General features: G+C 47.9%; 1 protein-coding gene and 1 long non-coding RNA gene across 2 annotated transcripts; both read left to right on the top strand.

Moving 5' to 3' along the window:
• Window positions 1-5,905: 5,905 nt before the first annotated feature.
• On the top strand, window positions 5,906-8,744 carry LOC135288514 (uncharacterized). The gene is made up of 3 exons (XR_010351582.1): window positions 5,906-6,052; window positions 7,155-7,316; window positions 8,710-8,744. It is a non-coding gene; the product is annotated as an uncharacterized LOC135288514 (long non-coding RNA).
• A 1,612-nt stretch (window positions 8,745-10,356) lies between these two features.
• Window positions 10,357-14,935, top strand: LOC135288467 (TOG array regulator of axonemal microtubules protein 2-like). Its single transcript, XM_064401856.1, has 4 exons — window positions 10,357-10,544; window positions 12,150-12,255; window positions 12,994-13,229; window positions 14,752-14,935. Exons 1-4 carry the CDS (start codon window positions 10,357-10,359, stop codon window positions 14,906-14,908), a joined length of 687 nt encoding a protein of 228 aa, XP_064257926.1. The 3' UTR covers window positions 14,909-14,935.
• The last annotated feature ends 7,889 nt before the right edge of the window (window positions 14,936-22,824 follow it).

The following is a 22,824-nucleotide window of genomic DNA, read 5'->3' on the forward strand; positions in this document are numbered from 1 at the left end:
CCAGGCAGAAGCACGGGTTCAAAGATGGAGTTTACTGGAAAAGGAAAAACCTCTGAAGGAAAAGGTGAGGATAGGAAGGAGCTGAAAGGCTGAAGCCAAATGGAAAAACAATCCCACCATATATCAGGGAAAACTGCTCCATGGTGCTCAGTGCTGGCTCTGGGTCAGAGTAGGTGGCTGACAGATACAGATGATCCTACAAGGATGCCCATGGCATCACAACATTCTGTCATTAGTTTACTCTGCTTTCTCCTTTTTGACAGCAGCCAAATCACTCATACTGTCAGCCAGGACAGGGACTGTGGCCACAGCTGAGCACAGACTGGACATGGTCATGAGACGCAAGTCCTGTTGCTTTCCTTGCCATCAATGTCAGGTCTCACTACAGATGAATTTCCCATTCTTCCTCTGCTTGCTGGTCAGGTCCAACCCTGAGGACGGTATTACAGTGCTACAGAAACACCAATAAGGCCTGCCTGTTGCTGACAGGTCTTGGTGGTTTACAGAAATAGCAGTCACAGCTGTGTGGGTTTTTCCTGTGGATTCACAGGCCAGACTGAGGAAGGAATATTTTCTCCTCTTATCATTGGAGCCTTCGCTTTTTCCCTTCAGACTTGCCAGCTCCATACTGTTCATAGGAATTAAATGCAGGCTAGTTCCATGAAAAATGAAGCCAAATAAATTTTCTCTAAAATTAAAAATTCTTCCCCTTGACTGCCACACCCATTAGATGTGTTAATGATAAAGGTGGGAATTCACCTAACTCACTTCTTCCCCTGTGAGCATGGCTCAGCCTCACACAGAGGTGAGGGGGAGCTGGGCCAATCTCTGTTGGGAGGAAGGGTCTTGTGGCAGCCCAGAGAGCCTGTGCACATTGCCAGGGAACAGCTGTGCCCTGCATGTGCCCCTGCAATGAGCTGTGCTGCTGCCAGTGCCTGTGGAGCTGGAGGGCTGCTCAGCTGTGGGGCAGGCAGAGGAGCAGGAGGGTGCATGTGCAGCTGAGCCATTGCTGGAGAACACAGGGCTCTGGGCTCCCTGCTGTCCCAGGGCAGCCCAGAGGCCAGGGTGTTCCTGTGGTGGCTCTGTGGAAGTGGGTCAGGGTTTTCCCTTGTCCTGCCTCCAGTGTCGGCCAGCAAGGGAATGTTTCCCTGGGCAGCTAATTAGAAGTTTGCAGGGAATGTATCCCATGAGATATGGAGCTTCAAATGCTTTGGGTTTGCATTTTGGTTTCACTTATATTTTGTGTCTCCACTTTGCTGGCCTGTCTGGCTACCCTCTTGCCAAGAGGTTTGCCCTGGCCAGTCCCTCTATGCTCCTTCCCTCCAAGCCATTGCCTCCCATCCAGAAGAGCTCTCCTTCTACCAAGCCAAGCCTGATATGCAGCGGAGAGCAGGAGAATGGGAAAGATGGCATTGGCTATGCTGAGGGCAGGAGAAAAGAAGAGGAGCTGAGTTCAGAGGGACAAGGACATAAAGTAAGGAGACCAAGCTAAGTGCAGTGTGGTCAATTTCCAGTTTCTGTGCTGTCAGCAGAGCTCTCAGACCTTTTCCCTGACTGGGACTGTCCCTTTCACTGAAGTTGAACAGGTCCTGATTTGGTTCTTTAGCTGGCCCAAAAATGATGGGATACAAACAAAGGGTGTGCATCTGCCCCTGCTGCCTCCATTCCCATTCCTGGCCATGGCATGGGGGCCCTGGAGGAACTTGGGCAGGCAGAGACCTTGCAGAGAGCAGCAGGGCAGGGAGCTCTGCTGAACATCCTAAATGCCAGTGAGGCTGAGATGGTGGATGTGTGGGGGCTGGAGAGCAGTGAGCATCCCGAGAGCTCAGCAGCAGTGTCTGGGCTCAAAGACTGCTGGGAAAGTGTAGGAGGGAAAGGCAGCAGCAGAAAAAATGAGGGGCTTGAGAAGAGCAGGTTTTGGCCTCCTGCAGAATGGCTTTGTGGGGACATGACTGGAGATCAGCACTGGCTGTGAGGTACCTAAGGGGCAGGGAGAGAATAGTGATCTAAACCCATTACCATGACACCCTATCCTCCAGGTGGAGGCAGTGGCACCTCAGAACATTTTGATGTCAAATATGTGAATGACAGCAGGGAATGTAGAAAACTGAGCTCAAGGGGAGAGGTGCAAAATGTGTGCCCTGGGATCTCCCTCACCACTTCCCTTTCCTAGGTCAACATTCTCCATCCTAGGCCAAGCTGCTCCATCAGTTTGCCTTGTCTTTTCCTGCCAGGTCACAGTTAAATGCACATCTAAATGTCTTGAGGCATGAATGGGGACAAGGCTGCATGCTTGATCTGAGCACTGTGTTCTACTCTTTGCAGGCTTCCTTGCTGTATTCCAGTGGAGGGGATATGAAGAAGGGGTCATTGGGACCACCACTGATACCCCCCATAGGCAAGGCAGTAAGTCCCTCTCTTGGCAGTGCTGTGGGCTCTCTGCAAAGCTCTCCGCAGCTGGAATCCCAGGAGTCCCAGGAGATGAGGTAAGCCAAGGTGTCTGCTGCTGCTACAGTGTGCTGTTCACCTGTGTGTTCCCATCCCAAAGTGTGGTTATTTTGCACAGCCAGGTGTCCCATGTATTTAGGCATTTTGCCCATCTATGATGACCCAGCACAATGTCAAAGCCAACACCAATGTGCCAAGAGCAGAGGTGGTGGTGGGGAAGAGGAGGCAGGGCTTCAAAGCACCTCAAGATGAGTCATCTGCTGGACTTGGCTATTGTTTCACACAGAGCTTCACCAGCTCTCTGTGACTCCTGCAATGGAAAGCTTAAGGACAATGAATCAGCTTTGCATCCTGGTGTGTTTCTGTGTTGCATTTCCTCCTTCATCAGAGTGCCCATGCTCTGGCGGTTTTCCTCCTTTCATGGTACAGGCATTCCCTCCCTTCTCTTTCTACCTCCTCATATATTCATTGTCCTCCATTTTCTGCAGGCCAAGATCCAGCAGCAGAAGCAAGGAGGAGAACTCTGAACATGCAGGTAGGTACAGGGCATTTCTGTCCTAAAATGACCATTTTGGTCTTGACTCAGAGGTGACATTTGGAAAGCTTGATTAAAACACATTTTTTTAAAAATTTCTTTAAATGCATTTCAATTGCTTGACGGGCTCAGTCACTGGGAGTAGTCTCTGGCAGTGCAGTGAAAATTCCTGCAGTCTGAAGTGTTGTGTGGCAGGAGCTGGAGTGGTACCTTGTGGCCCTGGAAATGCAGTGCAGGAAAAGGAAATATTCCTCTCCATTCTGCACATGCCTTTTATCTCCCTGCAGCCTTCCTAATGTCACAATTAGTAAGGAAAACAAGGCATTTAGCACAAAATGAGAAATGTTCCCACTTCTTCCTCCTGCTTTTGTAGCAGAAAACCTTTCCTTGGGGCACTTTCTGAGCTGAACCCTTTGAGACGGGATGGACATTAATGGACATTGCCTGGTTTTGTATTGGCAGAAATAGAGAAACCTCCTCTGACAGAATGTCCTTATAAATTTTCCTGTCAGGGAGAAGGAGCCTTCCAAATGGATGCATGCTATGCAGGGTCTGAGTTTGTCATCCTGTGACAGCACAAGCCCAAAGCCACCTATGGCAGGTTCACCATGACAAATCTCTTCCCTGGCTCTCTGCCTGTGTCAGTGTTGCAGGCTGAGGCTGGGGGAGGAGATGCCTTCTGCCTTGTCCTCCCTCCCTGCCTTGCCTGATCCCTGACAAGTGGCATTGTGCCAGACAAAATGCACTCTCTGGTGCATCTGGCTCAGCCAATGCTTTCAAGTTGAAAGCCCCAATGACACTGTTGTTGTTCCTTTGCCATCTCTGGCTGTGTCATGATAGGACAGATGAGACTTGAAGAAATAATTCTGCTGATGCAGAAGAAGGAATCAGCTCCCCTGGTCCCTTTGCTCAGGGTTAGTTCTGGCAAATCCTGGGTACGGCCCCTTTGGAATGACTCCTTAATTGCTGATGTGCAGCTGGAATGCTTAATGCAGCTAGGGAGAAGTATTGCTCAGTAAGGAAGGTGACATTTTTTCTGGACTCATTCTGGCCTAGAAATGACCTATATCATTAATCCTTAGCTGTCTCACTTTTATTACTGACTGAAGCATTCTACAGGGTGAAGGAATCCCATTTTAGGACAGGGATTCCTCTCAAACTGCTTGGCTGCTGTATGAATTTACCCTCTGTGAAACCATGCAAAGAATTAGTTCTCTTAGCTCTAACAGCTCTGTTGGAGAGTATTTCAGAATGAGCTCCATTGTTCTTCTTGCAATTAGAAAATCAGCCTTTAGTCAGGCTGGCCCAAAATTGGCCCAGTCTCATACAGTTCAGAAGGAAACCCTCGGGGAAAATGAATTATCTAGTGCCAAGAACACAGTTCATGTTTGGGTAACACTCCTGCAATGCTAAGTTTTTCTTTGCATGTCCTCTAAAATATTCCAACAAAGAGAAGAAAATGTTGATCTAAATGCATCCAGGTATTAGAACCTGGGACTTTTAGGAACCAAAAGAAGATGTTTACTAATATCATCATGAATAAGAGCAGATAAGAATTGCTGTCAAGAGCAATCTCCATCTCTGCCCTTCTCTATCACACAGAGGCTCTCCAGCATCCAGGGGCTGGGGCCTTCATCATGCAGCAGGTTTCAGTCTGCTGGCCAGCAGAGTAATGTCATGTCTGCTGCCAGTAGCCCATCCCTTGGGAGAGGGTCTAGGCATTGTACCTTGCTGCTCTCAGTCACAGTCTCTGTGTCTTCTGAGGGCTCTGCAATCTGGAACCTGTCTTGCCTGTTGTCCAGCATTGTGGTTTTGGGGGCTTGACATCTGCCAGAGATTTACACAAACCTTTGCTTTCATTTCCAGGCCTCCCACTGAGCCAGGCCAAGGAGATGGATCATCACACTGATCCTGGTCTTACGAGTGACACAGACCTGAGGGAAGGTTTTGGAAAGGTAAGGGAGAAGGACAGGGATGAGCAGATTTCCTTTCCAGTGGTGGTTTAGTGCTTGGCCCAAAATGTCACTGAAAATCATAATCATCCTCTCCTGGGCAATGTGGATTCTCTTGGGAATATATTTGACAACTAGAGAGCAATTGCTTGGCTATTTCCAGTGGTGCCAAGGTGCCTGGTTTGGAGATGGTGCTAAGGTCATGTCAGAAGCATTCTTTATGTGCAAAGGCTGTTTTAGAGAAGTTCTGAATGACAGAATAAGCTACACATCAGTGAATGTAAGCAAAGTGCATCCTCGGAAGCAGAGAAGCAAAGATTCTAATGTTGTGTGTAAGCAAGGCTGCAAAAGAAAATGGGAGAGTTTGATTTTTCCTGGTTACCTTTCTGGCTGTATGTCACAGCCCTCTCATTCTCAAGTTTTCTGCTCATTAACAGCAGTGTTTCTGCAGCTTGTTTTCATATGACTCCCCATTTTGGTCTCCTGATGTCAGAGACCAAGTCCTTCAGAGTCCTTTAGAGCTGAGTCCTTCAGAAGCCAGGAAGTGAGAAACAGCTGCAATTCCTGGCCATGAGTGTTAAGCAACAGCTAATTACCCCTCCTTGCTGGATATTGCACATGGTTTTTATTCTCCTGCCATGGCCCGTAGGAACTGAACTGCCTGCTCACTGGCCGTGTCAGCTCTTCCTCTGTCTTGGAGCACTCCTATGACCTTCATGCTTCAAGCAGGGCTTCCTGACATAGGCTGCAATTGGAGCAGTGTAAGGTTGTGGCACAGAAATGTTCCACCTGGCTGTGTGTAATTGCCAAGGTGAGGACGGGAGACATTCCTCTGAAACTTTTGGAATGGATATGGAGCTGCATTGAAATCTATGGCACTCTGTGGACTCTGTGCTCCTGAGGAGATGTTGTGTCTGGTTGATGTATCTCTCCTTACAGTCTATGATGCATTTCCATTGCACCTAGATCCGTGCTGCATTGTGCATGTTGGCTCAAAAGAACTTAGAGCGGAAGGATGCAGAGATTTTGGAGAGAGAGATGAAGAAAAGGAGGCAAAGGAAAACATCCTTGCAGCCCATTCTGGAGACAGTTGAGCCCGGGGATGAAGCTGAAGCAAGTAAGTGGTGGCTACACTTGTGGTGGTCCTTTTTGACCACTTGCTTGCCCTTTGCAGTGTTGCAATCAGACTGGGGGACTGTTCCACTTGCATTTGAGTGGAAGCTTGCTTGGGATTTAATTCTGTTTCTGAAAGAAAAATACAGGGGCATGAAGTGTCTTGCTTATGGCCTCAGTGAGTCAGTAACAGAATATCAGTTTCCCCCCTTCACCTTGAAAGTCTTTCAGAGTAGAAAATTCTGTCTTGCAAAGCACACTAGAGCTTCAGACTCTCTCCTGGAGAGCAGTCTTCAGGCAAGGTGAATTCAAAAGAATGCTTTTCAGCCAGGGTGCAACCTGGAAGAAACAAAATGCAACTCCTTCTCATGAAAACACCAGAGATCCTTCTCCTGCCACTCCCTGCTGAGGAGCTGGTGCTGTAGAGCTGTGCTGAAGCCCCCAGGCAGTGCTTCTGCTGTAGCCCCGGGAGCAAGCAGCGTTCCCGACTGAATCCCGGCCGAGGGGCTCTGCCTGCAGGGCTGTGAGCGCTGCCCGAGGGCGGCAGCAGGGCCCTCAGGAGGCAGCACTCAGCCCCAGGGCAGCACGCAAGGTTATCTGCACTTTCTCTGGTAACTTCCCCTGCCAGCCTCTGGAACAGGAAATTAAAAGCAAAGCAGTACTGGGTTTCCTTGTTTCTCAGGGGAAGCATTGCTGCAATTTGGTTTGAAGCTAGAAGAGAGTAGATTTACATTAGATATTATAGGGGGTTTTTTTTAAAGGAAAGGGATGAAAAGCTGGAAGGGTTTGCCCAGAGAAGTTGTTGTTGGTCCATCCTTGAAGGTGTTCAAGGCCAGCTTACATGGGGCCCTGGGCAACCTGATCAGGATGAAGATGTCCCTGCTCACAGGTGTTGGACTAGATAGTGCCTAAAGGTGCCTTCCAACCCAACCCAAACTCTTCTAGGAATCTGTGATTCTTTTTCCCATATTAGTGTGCCATTGTTATACTTGAAGTTCTTTGGGATAACAAAGAGATGTTACCCAGCTCTGGCAAGTTTTCTCACCCTTTCCATCATTACCTTATCTAGTGCCTTGCACTTAGAAGCTCCTCTTTGGTCCCTGCAGGCTTTAGCCTCCCACCTGTTGATGGCACAGCTTCTAGAGTGCAGAGAAAACACCCTGGTAGTGCCTTGAAGAAGAAGGTCTTGAAGAAGCAGGACAATGTGTCCTTACTGCCCAATAGGCCCATCATCCATGGGGATAGCAGCTTCCCACGCAGCTCCTCAGGTAAGCCTGCTCCATGGCAGCTTTTTCCACACAGGTTTTTCCTTGCACAAGGAGCACAAACTGCCTCCTGCCTCAGCCAGCACAGCTGGGATCTTGGGTCCATAGTCTGTCCTGAGAATGAACAGCAAATCTATTTTTGAGTTACTCCAGCTTGGTAGTGCTGGAGCAGTGGTTCTTAGAGCTCTGTTGGAAAGTTGAGCTGAATCAAGTAGTGTAAAGGACTGAGCTCTGGCTTTTGCCCATCCGGATAGTCCAAACTACAGCACTGGTGCCAGGAGGCAGCTGTGGCTGCAGGGTGAGCTGCAGGGCAGTCTGCCAGGGTGTGCTCACCGTGCACCTGCGAGAACCACCACCATCAGTTGCTCACTCACCATCTGGCCCACTGCCTGTGCTGCTGTCCAGTTCTGCAGCCAGCTTTTCTGCTATGCCAGCAAGGGCTGTCTCTGCAGGGCAGTCAGCAGCTTGGTGCAGTCGTGCTGCTGCTGCTCCCAGAAGTGCCCGAAGGCTCCTCGTTGCTGCCATCCCACAGCCTGCAGTGCCAAGAGGGAACAAGCAGTGCCTCCTGTGTCACCCAGCAAATACAGCGGCCATGTGCAGCCGATGACACCAGGAGGGGCTGCCTGCTGCTCCCAGGCTGTTTGCTGCCTGCAGGAAATACACAGCAGACAGTCCCTAGTGGCTCTTGTCTCTCCTTTGTGGGCAGCCTGCCTGTGCTGTGATCCCAAGCAGGGTGAGATAAGAAGATGGTAGCTAGGAGTGATACTTCAATGCTGTTTTCTAGTGATACTACTTCCATGTTCAGAATTGACCAGAACTAGCCTGAGGTGGCTCTCCATTCATACTGAATCCAGATGTGTATGTCTACAGACTTCTGCAGTGACATCACTGGTGTCAGTGGCTGGGGTACCTCAGTGACATCCAGATTAGCTCCTGTCTGAATATTTTTCTTGTTATGGTTCCTCCATACTTTGTGAGAGCATGCAAGGTAGCACAGAAACCCTATAGAGTCTAGAGCAGTTAATCTAGATTCTGTGCAATATTTATACTCCATCATTGTAGACAGCTCAAATGTTTTCATCTACACATTAGAAAAGGAGCTTTTTAGTGCACAACATGAAATTTTTGATTGACAGTGCTTTTGATGACAAATGGGTTTCCTAAGAAATGCATTTATCATCTGATTTTCTTCATACCCTCTAAGTTTTTTTCCTTACCATAAAATTTAATTAAGGCAAACCCAGGTCAACTGATCAGCAAGAGAGTGTGTCTGTGACACGATCCGTCCTAAGGACGTGATTCGTGTAGGTTCTTTTTCACTGATCTCAGGGTGCAAAAACTGACACGACAAGGGGATTTGCAGTAAAATCAAAATACATGTACTTTTATTAAATAGCCATAGAGAAGATGCGTTAGAGAGAGAGGAATGAAAAAGGGAAAAGAATAAGGAAAAGAAAAGGAAAAGAGGGAGGGCAAGGAGGTGTATAGCTACCAGACGTGCGGATGACAAAGTCCCTCGAAGTCCGGTCGACGAAGAGGCCTGTCGTCTTCACGTCAGGGGAGATCTCAAAGGTATCAGTCAGCTCTAACCTTTTTTATAGTCCTTTTGAAATGGGGGAAGGGGACCCATTTCAAAATAGTCTATTGATGAAGGGTACAAGGAGTCCATCAGTAGTCCATCAGGAACAGGTGTCGTCAGCAGCAGATGTCGTAGGCAGGAACCATTGTCTTCTCGGTCCAGTGGTCGCTTGCAAAACTTGCTCTGGTCCCCACGCATACCTTCCCTCACCCTACAGTGGGGATTTCAGTCTCAGTCCTTTTGGGAAAAGAGGGGAGCTTTTCCACGTAGGGGTCGCACGTCTCAGTCCTTGAGGGGAGAACCTTCTCCCATCTCAGTCCCTCTGTCACGGTGGTTGATGTACGGTGAATGGAGGGTCCTTTTGTGGTGACCTCCGGGAAGGTCATTCCAGAGAGAAAGTCCAGCCAAGTCAGAAGGGTGGAGAAATTCCAGCACTAGCGTTGCTAGGTGATGCAGGCGAAGGAGAGCACACTGCCCCTTCTTGGGTGCAGTGTTCCATGAGTTGAGCAAACACACCCGTAGGCAATAATCTGGCTTGGTGGACCAGACAGACCTGGATTTTCAGAACAGGATCTTTCCCTTTCCCCGGTGGTCTTGGCTTTCATGACGATCGAGAGGCAAAAAATGAGGGAAGTTTCGGACAGACTCTCACAGTCTGCCAACAATGTGGATCTGTATTTGCATATTTTTATCCTCAGAGTGCATTTGGAAACCTTTTTAATCAACTGTCTAGTCTGGAAATTACATTTTTCCACAAGAGAAAGCTTAGAACCTACTGAGTTTGCAAACACATCCATTAGATGACAAATTTCACCTCAGCATCTTTGAAATACAGGCAGTGTGCACCTCTGAAAGAGTACAGATTGATGATGTTTGGAAAGAACAACATCCATAAAGTACTCCCTTCACAATAGTAGGGATACTAAAATGTATGTGCACTCAGCTGCCCGCTGTCTAGAATATTTGCAGTCTGTGGGAACAGAGGCGCTGTCAGGTGGGAAGGGTCAGGTATGGCTGTTCCCTGGTAGCTGCTCCGTGGGGATTGAGCCGGGCCCAGCAGGGCTGGCCTGTTCAGGCTTGGCTTGGTGCTGTCTCCAGGCAGCTGCAGGTCTCTCCTCAGGGAGCTGCAGAGGGCCCCTGTCCTCAGGGCTGGGGAAATCAGGGTGCTGAGACAAGAGGGGCACTGAGGGGTTCCCTCCTGGGTAGCGAGTGCTGCTGCTCAGCGCTGTCTGGCAGGGAGCGGGAGCTCTGCGGGCGCAGGAACCTGCCGCTGGCCGTGGCACCTGTGGCCCTGAGGAGCTGGGGCTGCGGGGCAATTGTCAGGTTTAGCCTGGAGCTGTGCCCAGCTGGGGGTCTGGGAGAAAGCAAGGAGCCCCAGGAGCCAGAGAGCAGGGAAGTCTCTGAGCCAGTGCCAGCTGGCACCACAGGGAACCCTGGCTGGGAGATGGGGCTGCAGGCCGCTCCATGGCGGGGTGCCTTGCCCGGGCCGCAGCGCCCATGGCCGACCCTCTCCTTGCAGTGACCTCGCAGACGGCCACTGGTGCCCAGCGCCGAGAGGAGCCGCTCCGTGGGCATGGGCAGAAGGACAGAGCCTCTCCAGACCCACAGCACTCCTTGCTGGAGGCACTCTCCTTCCTCAGCAGCGATGACTGGTAAGAAAGGCCTTGCTCACTCTGTGTCCCTCTTGGCATTAACGTAGGTTAGAATCGTGTCTTGCTAGTACCTCTGAGCCCCGAGAGCCCAGAGTGGACAAAGGGCACTCGTGAAACCACTCCAGAGCAGTGAGAGGATAAAGATTTGAGAGCAGCCTTTTCTTGGCCTTGCTCTGCAGCACTGCTCCAGCTGCAGCAGCTCCGTGCTGTTTCCTCGCTTTGCCTGTTGTTCCATGGAGCTGCAATGGAAACCTTGAGGGGATGGCAGAAGTTTTGAGTGTAGAGATTTGGGTGCCTTGGGCCACTGGCCCAGTGGGACTGAGTAAGATTCCTCTCTGCCCCCACTGCTGACAGCAATGGCAGGTGACAGCGTCTCCCTGTGACCTCCTGCATGGGAGTCCCAGAAGCAGCTCCAGGGAGTTCCTCCAGGGACTTGTGCTGTCCAGTCCCTCAGCCTCTCATTACTCCTGAAGGGCTCATGGCAGAAGAGAAGGAAAAAGAAATACAATCCTCTAGGAATCTTGCACTTTTGGAATTCAACTTTTTCCTTCTCACTGCTTCATATGGGCCTGAGATGTTTTGTCAACACTCACCATGTGTCCCAAAATTATACACAGGCAGAAGGAGGCCCAGAGGTGATAACCCTACAAATGTTAGGTGATATTGGTTTTCTTTTTAATGTCCTTTTGATCACTCCCCGGTAGATACTTCATTCACACAGGGGTAAGGACTCCATTCACACTGGGATGAGCATGAAAAATCTGCCACAATGCATCTCCTTGTGCAGTCACCTTTGTTTTGTCCTTTATCTTCTGCTTTCCCTTCCCCATTTCTCTTGGGTGCCCTGTGAGGTGCAGAGAGCTTCTGCAGGTGTGGGGGATCCGGATGACGCTCAGGGGTGCCCGTGGGATCAGTCGCCAGCCCTGTGCTGCAGCCCTGATGCCTCACATTCCTTCCTGTAGCTGAGGCCCTGCACAAAGTGCTGAGAGACAGAGTTGTTTGCACCTTTTAAATAACATGTTGCTGTTGTGGGGGTTGTTTTAGGTAGGGGGTTTTGGGAAAAGCCAGAGTTTCAACAGTTCTTGCTTAGGGGTGGAATCTTCTGGGACATCCTGCTGCTTTTTGGGGGAATATGTGAGGTGGAGTGGAGGGGGTGACAGAGAGAGGCCTAGATGGCAGAGGGGAAACTCAGCTCCAGAGTGCCAGTGCAGACTCTCAGTGCTGAACTGCCTGCTGGAGCTGACAAAGAAGGAAAATGCCCCAAAAACAACCAGGTGGGACTGTGTCTCAGGGACAGGCACAGGGAGGTGATGAGCAACAGCAGCTTGGTCTGGTCTACAGCTTCTAGGAAGCAGTGCCAGGGGGGCATCATGTGCCAGAGATTTCAGAAAGGCTGTCTGCTTAAATGGCCACTCTGAAACCCCTCTATTCACCTCTTGGATTTGTGTAGGCTTTTGACAGCCACATCATCCTGTGGCAACCTTTTCCATAACTAAATTAAGTACTCCTTAAAAAGCACCTCCCATTATTTGACTGAGCTGCCAGCCTGATAATCTCAGCAGGTGCTGCCTTGGTGGAGAGAAAAATCAATCTTCTGCCTTTCAGGGAGCTGAAGGAGAAGGGACTCTACAACATCAAACACCTGGCTGGGTCCCATTCAGAGGTCCTGCTGTGTAGACTTCATGACGTTTGCTTGGCAGTTACCAGCGAGGTGAGAACATTGTTCTGAATTGTCCCACATACTTCATACATGGTGTGTAGAGTAGGTATGTGCTTGTTCATCTCCATGTGTGCTCAGGGTCTGCCTTCATTTCTGCTTTTAGACCTTCTATTTCTAATGTCTGTCAGCTATCTGTGGGATCTGTGGGTACATGTAGCTGTATTTACTGGTAGGTCGGGTATCTGACACGTGTCTTTGAGTGTGTTGCCTTTATAATGCAATGTGCAAATGCAGAAACTGAGACACTAATGAGGTTATTTGCCAGAGTCCCAGTCTCTGCCCAAGTTGTAATTCAACACTGCAAATTGGTCTCTGGGTCTGAGCCTGTGTTTTCTGTTCCCCGGCTGAGTGCTTCAGCTGCTGGTGTTGTTTTTTGAACAGGAGCACCTGACTCTTCTGTCTTTATGATTTGTGCCTTTATGATTTGAAAGCAGCCCTTGCTTCAGTTTTCTAGTCAAAGGGCTTAAAATCAAAGCTGTGGACATTTTAGAAGGGTTAAGTAGAACACTTTAATGAAATATATTTTTTTAGGCCTGCAGTAAGCAGGTCTGAGACCAGAAATTGGTGCCAGAGTAAAAGCCTTTCTGTGCTTGTGCTCTCCTGCTCTTACTGTACTTTGATGTTCCTCTGGACACAGTGGGATGTGTTGTCATTTTCTAGGACTTCTGTTGAAGGCAACTGGTTTTCTTTTAAAAGTGATTCTTATGTTTCCCCTCATGACTTGTCCAGGTGGCCAACCTCCGTTCCAAGGTGTCCTACTCTGCAATTGTCACTCTGGGAGAGCTCTTTGTGACCTTGAAGAAGAACATGGACTCTGAGGTGGATGAGGTTGCTCGGGTCCTTCTGCAGATGGTGTCCAACTCCCCAGAATTTGTTCAGAAAGCAGCCAGTCAGACCCTGGGGATCATGGTGGAGAATGTGACTCCTGCACGAGCAATGACTGCTCTCATGGACATGGGAGTCAAGTAGGTTGTTCTTCTTTTAGTGACATTCTTCACCTTCTAGTGTGTGGGAGGGAGAAGGGATGAGACAGAGAATGGGAATGGTGGGAGGGAAGGGTCCTGTATGCTGCATCTTCTGTGAACTCAGTGACTTCATTCTCCAATCAACATCATTTCTCTCTTCTTGTCACCTGTTTCTGCCCTCCTGCAGCCTATTAGTTCTCAGAATCCCAGAACTTTAGAATATGGGGAGTTGGAAAGGGCCCATCAGGATCATTGTGTCCACTCCTGGCCTTGCACAGAACAACCCAAGGGTCACACCAAGTGCCTGAGATTGTTGTCCAAATGTTTCTTCAACTCTGTCAGGCTTGGTGCTGTGACCACTGCCCTGGGGAGCCTGTTCCAGTGCCCAAGCACCCTCAGGGTGAAAAACCTTTTTCCTGATACCCAAATGAAAGGTCCTCTGACTCAGCTTCCTGCTGCTTCCTGGAGTTCTCCCAGGCTGTCAGATTTTCCTAGCTGTGGTGACTGGTGGGGAAGTGAAAGTGCCTGCAAAGGCTGAGGATAGAGCCTTGTGCTTTTGTGGCAAGAGGGACAATTGCAATTGCAGCTGTGAGTGGTGTTTGGTATTTCACAGCACTAACCACAGGGGCCCTGGGAAAACCATGTCTCCTCATGATGCCATTAGCTTGAGAAAGGAGGAGGGTACTTGCTGGGGCGTGGAGCACATGGAGGACAATCTGCTGGGTGTGGCACAGCCTGCACAGCAGGTGCAGCTCCTGCCAAAAGGAGTCTTGTATGACTGTCCTGGCCATAGAACTCTACTTTCTATTCAAACTCATGTTTCATGTTAGCCTTGGGATGATGAATCACTTTAAAGGCACCTCCACAGCCTGACTGCCATGGGACAGTTGAAGCACATGCTGCCTTAAATATTGGTGCTGGGCCTGATAATTCCCAAGAGACACTCTCTAGAACAGGACAGCCTGGCTAAACTGCCTGTCCCTCCTTTCCTCAGCTTTGGAATAGGGTAAAACATTCAGATGTATCCGTTGCCAAGCCTCACAGAAGAAACAGGCTGCATTGCTGGATATTCTGCAACTTCATGGCCCACAATGTGTTTTCCCTGCATTTGTTTCTTCCCAGAGGTCTGCAGATTTGGGGATCATGGGTGGAAAGAGCCTCAGTCCTGCTGCAGCTCTGTGTACTGGGTGCCCTCTGATGGGTCAGCATGAAGTGTCCTTAATTTCTAAATCATTCATATGTAATCTATTTCCTTAATCTTTCTCAGAGTAAATACTGTGAAAGGAGCTGAGTATCAGAGAGTGCAGGGAGACTGAATTCCTCCCTCTGCCTTGCAGGCAGTCCTTCTGTACAATGCTAGCTTTGTGTTTACCTGAGGACAGAACCTTCTAGCGGTGTCTAAAGTTGCAGGGAGAAGCCAGGCCTCCTTCCCCCAGCAAGGACAGGGAGCAGGCTCTGGCCAAGGCCTGTGCGGCTGCTGCTCCTTCTCCCTGTGCCCCAGGGTTTGCTCTCTCCTTCCCAGGAGCTGCCACGCCCAGGTGCGGAAGTGTGGGGCCGAGCTCCTCCTGTCCCTGATGGAGAGAATTGGAGTCACAAAGCTGGCAGGCACAGCCAGGGCTGAGAGGCTGGCACACGTGGCAGGGAAGCTTGCTCAGGACTGTCACCAGGACACAAGGTAATGATCTTCATTTCACCTCCTAAAACAGGAAAAGCCTTTTGTGCCTGGCTATAAAGGTAAAACCCCATAAGAGTGGAAACTGAAGGAAATATGAAGTTCCCTCACTGTGTGAATAAGGCTCATAGAAGCATGGAATATGCTGAGTTGGAAGGGACCCATCAGGGTCAACCAGTCACACTCCTGGCCATATGCAGTAACCCCAAGAGTCACTGCATGTGCTTGAGAGCATTGTCCAACAAAGGCTTCTGGAGCTCTGTCAGCCTTGGTGCTGTGACCATTGCTCTGGCTTGCCTGGGCAAATGGCTGTACTGGATAACCTGAGGTTGGCCAGCAGAAATGAGCATTGCCAACTTCCTATGGCTTGAAGGATTCTTTACTGAGATCAAAAGAGCTCAGATGAGCCAGTCCAACAGTTTTCATTGTCTTTAGGTGCACAACACAAAGCCAAAGTGTTGGCTAATATTTATCACTGAAGGATCCCAAACATCCATTTCTCCTTAACTTCAGACTTTCTTAGAAATATTTCAGGGGTCTTTAGCCAACATATTCAGTCTTTCTGAACTTGGTCTGCAGATTTCTAGAATGCTGTTTTCTGTGGCTCAGTGACCTCCAAATTTCTTCTTGAAGAAAACTGTGGCTTCCTAGTGGCAAAATCAACCCAAACCACCAAAGTCCCCTTACTCTGATGATGAAATTCCCATTAATAGCTGCCAAGAACACCAGAGCAACTAGCTGCCCCTGTGCATGCATATAGTATAGAATAATCAATAGGATGCAGGAGGTGTTTTGTCCTGGCTTCCCTGCCAGTTAAAGAAAGGCAAATTATTGTGCAATGGCAGCAAGACACTGCTAATAGGCTCTGACAACAAAGCAGATGTGTTTTGCTTGTTCTCTGGGATCCTTTGATCCCACAGGAGCACACCCACAGTTTCAGAGTGAAATGGTATTTTTCTGTTGCCCACATTCTCCTTTTGCCTCCTGTGTTCATCTGACAGCACTGTGCAGTATCAAGTGGAGGCAAATCTCCCTCTTTGCTGAGTAGGTAATGCCTTCCTGTGCAAGGATTGCACATGATGAATTTAAGGTATAAGCCTCTTCTGTTCACACTCTTCCTTTCTTTGTTCACTTTTCTTTTCTTTCCTTTCCTCCCTCCCTCCCTTCCTTCCTTAGGCATTATGGACAGGAGATGGTGAAGATGTTGCTCAATCATCAAAAATTTAAAATGCTTTTGGAGCGATCTCTTTCCACCAGTGACCTGGAGGATATTCTGACAAGAATGAAGAAGAAAGTAAGTGTTTCGCAGGAGAAATGACTCCTTTGTGCAAGTATTGCCACTGCTAATATGAGATCAAACATCCCCAATCTGTCTTGATCTCATTCCTCTTCTACTGAATCATTTTTCTCCTGGGAATGAGGTGTTAATCCTCAGCCTGTTCATCTGCAGACCACAAAGAAATTGATGTTATTAGGGAAAAAGTGGGGTTTGAATATTTTCAATATCATTCACAAAGAAGAAAGGGAAAGAGAGCAAATGGGTTTACATTTAAGTGTAAGCCCCCACCATGCTCTCCCTACTCTGTCCCCAGTAAAGCAATTAAGTGAGAATAGTGCTTCTGAAGAGAACAGAGTCTTTGCAAAAGATACTGGAAGTAGTAGTACTAAAAATTTCCAAATTTTCAAAAGATGGCCAAATCAATCCTAGTTACTACAGTTACAGTCTTTTGGGAATACTGCCCTGCTGTCAAGCCTTGTGGAACTGGAAGAAGCTTGGTGAATTCAGCAGCATCCAGTGGAAACTCCTTTGGGTTTTTTTTTTTGGAGGGGGGATTTTTTTTTTTTTATCGACATTACAGAAGGGAGCATGCCTTTGTTCAGGCAGAGGGAGAGTGAGTGTTGAACCAAATCCTTCCAACACAATGGGCCAACCCCCAAAGAGTCCAGATTTTTCTGTTGCTTCTGTTGTTTACGAACACTCATTGCCTGCCAGTTTGCATTATTCCCATTTATGCTGAAGACTAATGAATTTGGGATTTTAGACTGCTGCTCAGTCTGGTAGCACCCATAACCTGCATTGGGCTATTGAAAACAAAGAGTTGGCATCACTGAATCCCTGGGCTGTTTCCATCTGTAAGTTAGGAAATGTTTCCTAACTTGGTAGCAGTGATCCTGGTTCTAACTTGTGTTTTAAACAGGGAATTTCCTATTTTAATCTCTAAAGATTGATGGGGTTTCTCTATGTGTTTGTAGGGGATGGAAAACCAGAAGGCTGAACGCCCATCTGTCAAGGAGCTGGTGAAGAAGAGGAACGATGGCTCCAAGAAGCCCCAGGCCACATTATCTTCTAGCAAACGGTACTGAGCACTTTATTCAGATGTGACAAAGCACATGACAAGCTTTACATGTCTCTTCCTCAGGAAAATCTTTCTGGCAGAGATGACCAGTGCCACAGATTGTTCTCTTTCCTACAAATGCTCTATGATAAAAAAAGTCTACTTCTGCATTAGGCTGAACACAACTTCTCTGGAGGGGTTTTCACAAAAATTGGGAGACAAGAAGACCCCATTGGTTGCAGCTCAGACGATCCAGTGCAGTGGCAAGGGCAGTGGTATGGAGGCTGTGACAGGGCCAAGTTTTTGCTGCCTGACTTGGGACAAGGAAATTCAACCAGGGCTTTTTTTTCATCTGAGTGGAGTCTTTTCCACAGGGGTGTCTAGAAGCAGGATGCCATTCCACAAAGATGCAGTTCTCATGCATGTGGTTTGGCCTGGCTGAATCATGGTTTTCTTACCCTGAAACAGTATCAAGTTTGAGTAGTAAGTAGCAATGCAATTCCTGATCAACTTCAGGCAACAGGTGTCTCAATGTGGACTTTTTGTCTTGATATTCCTGTCCTTCATATGACTTGCTTGATGGAGACAGCATGTTTGGTTTCCTTTGTCCTGTGCTGCAATCAGCATTTAAGACAGGAATTTGGTCCTTGCTGTCTCTTCACGGCAGTTGCAGAGCTACTTGTACCTGTTCTCCTCTGATCACAGAGGGGATTTATTTAGCTCTGTCACGCTCAGCAGTGGCAGGAAAGTGACCACATGCCTCAGTAGCATAGCTAGCATCTTTCCATGCTCATGGAAGAGACAGGTTGATCCAGGAGAATTGTTCCCAGGGGGGTTGTTAAGCTGTGGATCTAGTCTCTAGGGAAGCAAATGAAATGTGAGTGTAGGTCTGGGGTGTCTGGCTTTTGTTTTTATCTCTGTTACTGATTTTCTGAATCCTTCACATATGGCCCTGTTCATCTGTTCAGATGCATCTGAGCTATTTTTGCAGATTGTCATGCCTGGTTGTAGAGACACTTCTCCGGAGTGATGAGTTTCCATATTATAAGACACACACATCCCATATGAGGAGCCACTTAAACTTGGAAGTAGTGTCTCTCTTTCTCCACAAAGCAATGTGACCTGTGTGCCTTGGCAGCCATCTGAAGATAGATCAGATGCATCTCATCCTTGCTTTTCCTGAGTGAGCACTGGTGAGAACGTTCCTTGCAGATTGTCTCCCAAAATGATTGTCATGAGGTCCACATTGTTTTTCAGAGCCTCATGACTTTCCAGCTTGAAATCACATAATGAGGAAAGCTCCTGAAACTGTTTTGCTCACAATTAACTGAAGGTATTATCACCAACAGGTCCTCATTTGGTTTTATTTTCCAGGGTGAAATCTACCTCTGATGGATGCCTCCTACACCGTGCGCAAGCCCAGGTCACGTTACCTCTGGTTGAGGAAGAAACGGAGCTGCTCCAGAAGCTTTACAATCTCCTGGAGGCCAAGGGGTTTCAGACGCCCATGGAAGGAGTGTCACTCCTCCAAGACCTGTGCAAAACCAGCCCCCAGCTCATCTCCACTAACATTGTCCAAGTATGTAGGGTATCTTCATTGCTCCTTTCCTTTAGCTCCTTTCCTAAACCTGTAGCAGTAAAGTTAATTCAGTGTGTCTTGGCACTCCATCCTGGCTGTTTGGGACATGCTGGTCCCTCTTACCCACACAAATTTAATGCAGGTCCAGGCTTCAGGACAAGTTATTTCAGTCCAGCTGTATATGTCTGCCAGGTGCCTATTGGTGCTGTTCATCAGATGATGACAGAATTTTCTGCTGGTGTGACTGCTGCTCTCTCCTACTCCCAGCTGGGTTAAGTGAAGGCAATCCAGCCACTGAAAGCATGGCAATTATTCTCTAGACCAAAAATGGGTTTACCTAGGGAAGAGAAGATCAGACTGGGATGGTTTAAACCCAGGGTTTTTTTAAGAATACTTCCATATACTCCATCTAGTCTTGCACAGGCACAACTCTGGCTCTCATTTCCATCCTTGTTCCTATTCCTCTTGGTAAAGACAATGCTCACCCTTCTTGGGGGGTCTTTTTTTCTCTTTGGAAAAGGAGGAAAACAGCTAAGGACTCATCTCTGCCTTCTCATCCCAGTAGCTGCTTTTCCCCTTTCTCCAAGAAAAGGTGCCTGATGATGTGTCTGTCAAGGGACTGAACCTGCTCTAATGAGGGCTGTACAGCTCATTAAATTCCAGAAGTCTACCTGTTACTTAGAGAAATGGTCTGCGTCCTGGAAGAGTTGATCAGAGTCCTGCACTTCTCCAGATACTGCTGCTGAGACAAACAAAAGAAAACTTAGATCTCCTCCAGCCGTAGTTTTGGCAAAATCCTAATTGCCCTCAGTACTTGAGGCAACTGTGTAGAAAACCGGGCATTGTAAACATCTGCTTCCATACTTCTAAAGCAAAGGTAGTCTTTAGCATGAATAAATGGAATGGATTTAATGATTTATAGATGGAGAGAAATACCATAGAAAGTGTTCTGTCCCCAACCAAACCTCTTAAAAACAGAAGAAAATCTTTCTAGCAGCATGAGGTTGCGCCACCATTCCAGTGAGTGGCCCACAGGAAAAGAGTGAAATTGTGCAAGCAAGTGCTGACCTGGCAGAAAGGATCACTCTCATCTTTTACATTGCTGACTGCTACATCCACTCTTCAAACAAGGACATGTGAATCCAGCTTTCATGTTGTTTCTTCTCTTCACAGATTTTGGATTATTTTGTCCTGAGAATATCTGACAGCCACAAGATAGTGAAGCAGAAGGCGCTGGACGTGCTGGCTGAAATCACAGGCATCCTGAAAGATGCCTTGAACCCGGTGATCATTGGTTTGGTGGAAGGAATAACGAAGAACCTGAACTCCAAGGATCCCAGGGTTCGTGCCGCAGCTGTGAAAGCGCTGGAAGAATCCATTGCTCATTTAGGTAAGGCTGAGCCCTGGCATGGACTCTCCTCACCTGTGTCTCTGTCTCTCCGACACAAGAGAGTGCTGAGTGCCTTGATAGCTGCTGTTGTCTGTGGAAGGCTCCAGCTGGCATCCCCCAGAAGCTGTGCAGGTGCAGTCCTTATGCACCAGTCCCCCAACAGGCTTGAACGTGATCAGCATTTCCCAAAAGTCCCAGGAGCCCTTGGCTCTGTGCTGCCTGTCTGAAGAGCAAGTCCCAGACTACAGCTTTGCTACAGTTCAGAGGCAAAGGGGGTTTGGAGTTTGCTTGGGCCCCGTTTGACTTCCCAAATGAATAGCTTTGCTCTTGGCATGAAGGGAGAGTGACCCATCAGAGCTCCTGCAGAGCAGCCACCGGGAATGCTCTACATGATAGGCATTAGCTGCCTATTTACCCCTTTTCTTCTTTGTCTTCTATTTTCAAAGGGCAACTTAGGATTCCCCAAGTTCATTTCTTTATAACAAATAGGTATAAACCCAGCTGTCAATGGTGCCTTGTTCCACATGTTGTTTTGCATGGGGCAAGATGTCTACAGCAGTTAACTACATAGGCAAAGGCTGCTCTAAATTCCTTTGCCACACAGATTTATGTCAGCTCTGAAAATGCCACACTGAGGAAATATGCCTGAAAATAGGAGTGTTGAAGAGGCAGGTGTTCAAGGGGAGTTGCCACTTTCTCCTCCTCAGCTGCTCTGTGAACTCAGGAACTGCCTGACTCGGTGCCTTTCTGTGTCCCAAGTATGGGGTTCTTCCTTTTTGCTCTGGGATGCAAAACCTTTTCACTTCTTATATGTGACTGAACTCTTGATGTCCCTGATGGGAAATGTTTTAACATAGCTCCTGATACAGCAGACAACTTTGCATTTACAAATGTGAAAGGAGAACTTTTCTTTTGCAACTTAAAACCCTGCCAAGCAGGCTGGAAGGAAAGAAGAAAAGGATTCAAAAACCAGCAGAAATGGTCTTTATTTTATAAAATGTGGTTGCCCCTGCCCTTTCCCTCTGCACTGTCCTTTCTCCTATGGCCTCAGAAAAGTGAGCAGAAACATGTGTTTCACTTGTAGATAAAGTGTCACTGCTGAAGGAGTTCAGCTACCAGTGGAATCAACTGAGTGGCCAAGCTCTGCTGGATGTCACGGAGTGTATCACAGGTATGGCCTCCCCTTCTAGGCCAAGAGGTCTTCCCAGGGAGTATTTACAGGCAATGCCTGTGAACAGACAGCAGAGTAGCTCCTCCAAACCAGGAGGTGCTGAGCTTGTCCCTCCTGCCCAGTGCCCAAGGCAGGTGTATTTGGCAGGTTTCCCTGGCTGCTGCAGAGCTGTGCAGCACCTGAGATGGGGGCAGAGCTCGGCCTCGGGGCTGAGCTCCCACTGGGGCATCTCAGAACCCAGCTCCAGGAAAGGGAGGGACTCAAAATACCCCAGCTGGCCCCTCTCTTGGAAGCTCAGGGACATCTGTCATCTTTTCGGGAAAATGGTGGCAAATGCTGTTTCAGGGGATCAGTTTGTTTTGTCCTCACAGAACTCTTGTTTTTCTCTTGGAAAGCTTTGAGGCTGAACTGTGCAGAGCCTGGGGTCACAGCTTAGGTCAAAACTCAACAGACGTATTAGAGGCAGGGATTTAGTGCAAGGCAGCCTTTGGGGGCAGAGGGGCAGAAGCAGAGTGCTGAGGCTCCCTGCCTGTGCTGTCAAAGTGGCACTGGACTGAGCATTTCAGGGTGTGCAAACACTGTCTGCCTGTGTCAGCACTGTCCCAAATGTTACAAATGCAGCTGATAATTGATTCCTCAGAGGTGCTTGCTATGTCAGCAACAGCCAAGGAATGGGAAAATGATCATCTCAATACGTAGTAGAGCAGACTTGATAGCCTTGCTTTAACTGGGGCTAAATCCACTGCTAATTAGGCCAACATCTTTGAATGCAAGGTTTAATACACTTTGTGTCTTCATTAGGAATCTCAAAAGGGCATGTTCAGTGATTGGGAATGTCAAAGGCCCTTTAAAGAGCTTTGAAAAAAGTAGATCTCCAGCAACAGGGAATTTAGTTTTACAGATCTTTTGATCTCTTTTTCAAATAAAGGAATGAAACATAAATTAGCACTACTTTAGAAAAGGTAGATGTTCTCTCTGAGATTTAGTAGGAAGAGACAGCTGTTCCTTACCTTCAATAGTCACCAATGTCTTTAATTGTATTTAAACTCAAATGAATTCCCATGTTAAAATGGGTACCATAACGCTTTTCCTGCTTAGCACAATTGGGGTTTGGGTACTTTCAGGAGCTGTTTTAATGTTGATGACTGCCAGTGGACTAAAAGCTTAGAGAAAATGAAGTCTCTTCCACCACAGAGTAATAAATGGCTACTAGATAACATTTTGCCTGATCAGAAAATAAGAATGGTCTCCAGAGCTTTTCAGGTTTTGATCTTTCAGCCAAATCTGCCATGCAAGGAGCCTGTTGGTAGTAAATTTTTTGTCTGTGTTTGATATAGTTTGGTTCAGAAAATGAGCAGAGAGCAGATTTCAGAGACAATATGAGAAAACACTCGTGTTTTGGATGAATTTCAGTCCCCTGTGTAGCATTTTGCTCTCTCTATGCCCC

The sequence above is a fragment of the Passer domesticus genome, chromosome 33, assembly GCF_036417665.1.
Source record: "Passer domesticus isolate bPasDom1 chromosome 33, bPasDom1.hap1, whole genome shotgun sequence".
Lineage (NCBI taxonomy): Eukaryota > Metazoa > Chordata > Aves > Passeriformes > Passeridae > Passer > Passer domesticus.

What these genes read in the sequence shown, in the direction of transcription:
- LOC135288467 (XM_064401856.1), top strand. Translation starts at nt 10,357, where the DNA reads ATGGCGGGGTGCCTTGCCCGGGCCGCAGCGCCCATGGCCGACCCTCTC. An exon ending in TTCCTCAGCAGCGATGACTG is followed by an intron (nt 10,545 to 12,149) that starts GTAAGAAAGGCC and finishes TCTGCCTTTCAG; the next exon opens with GGAGCTGAAGGAGAAGGGAC. An exon ending in CTCATGGACATGGGAGTCAA is followed by an intron (nt 13,230 to 14,751) that starts GTAGGTTGTTCT and finishes TCTCCTTCCCAG; the next exon opens with GAGCTGCCACGCCCAGGTGC.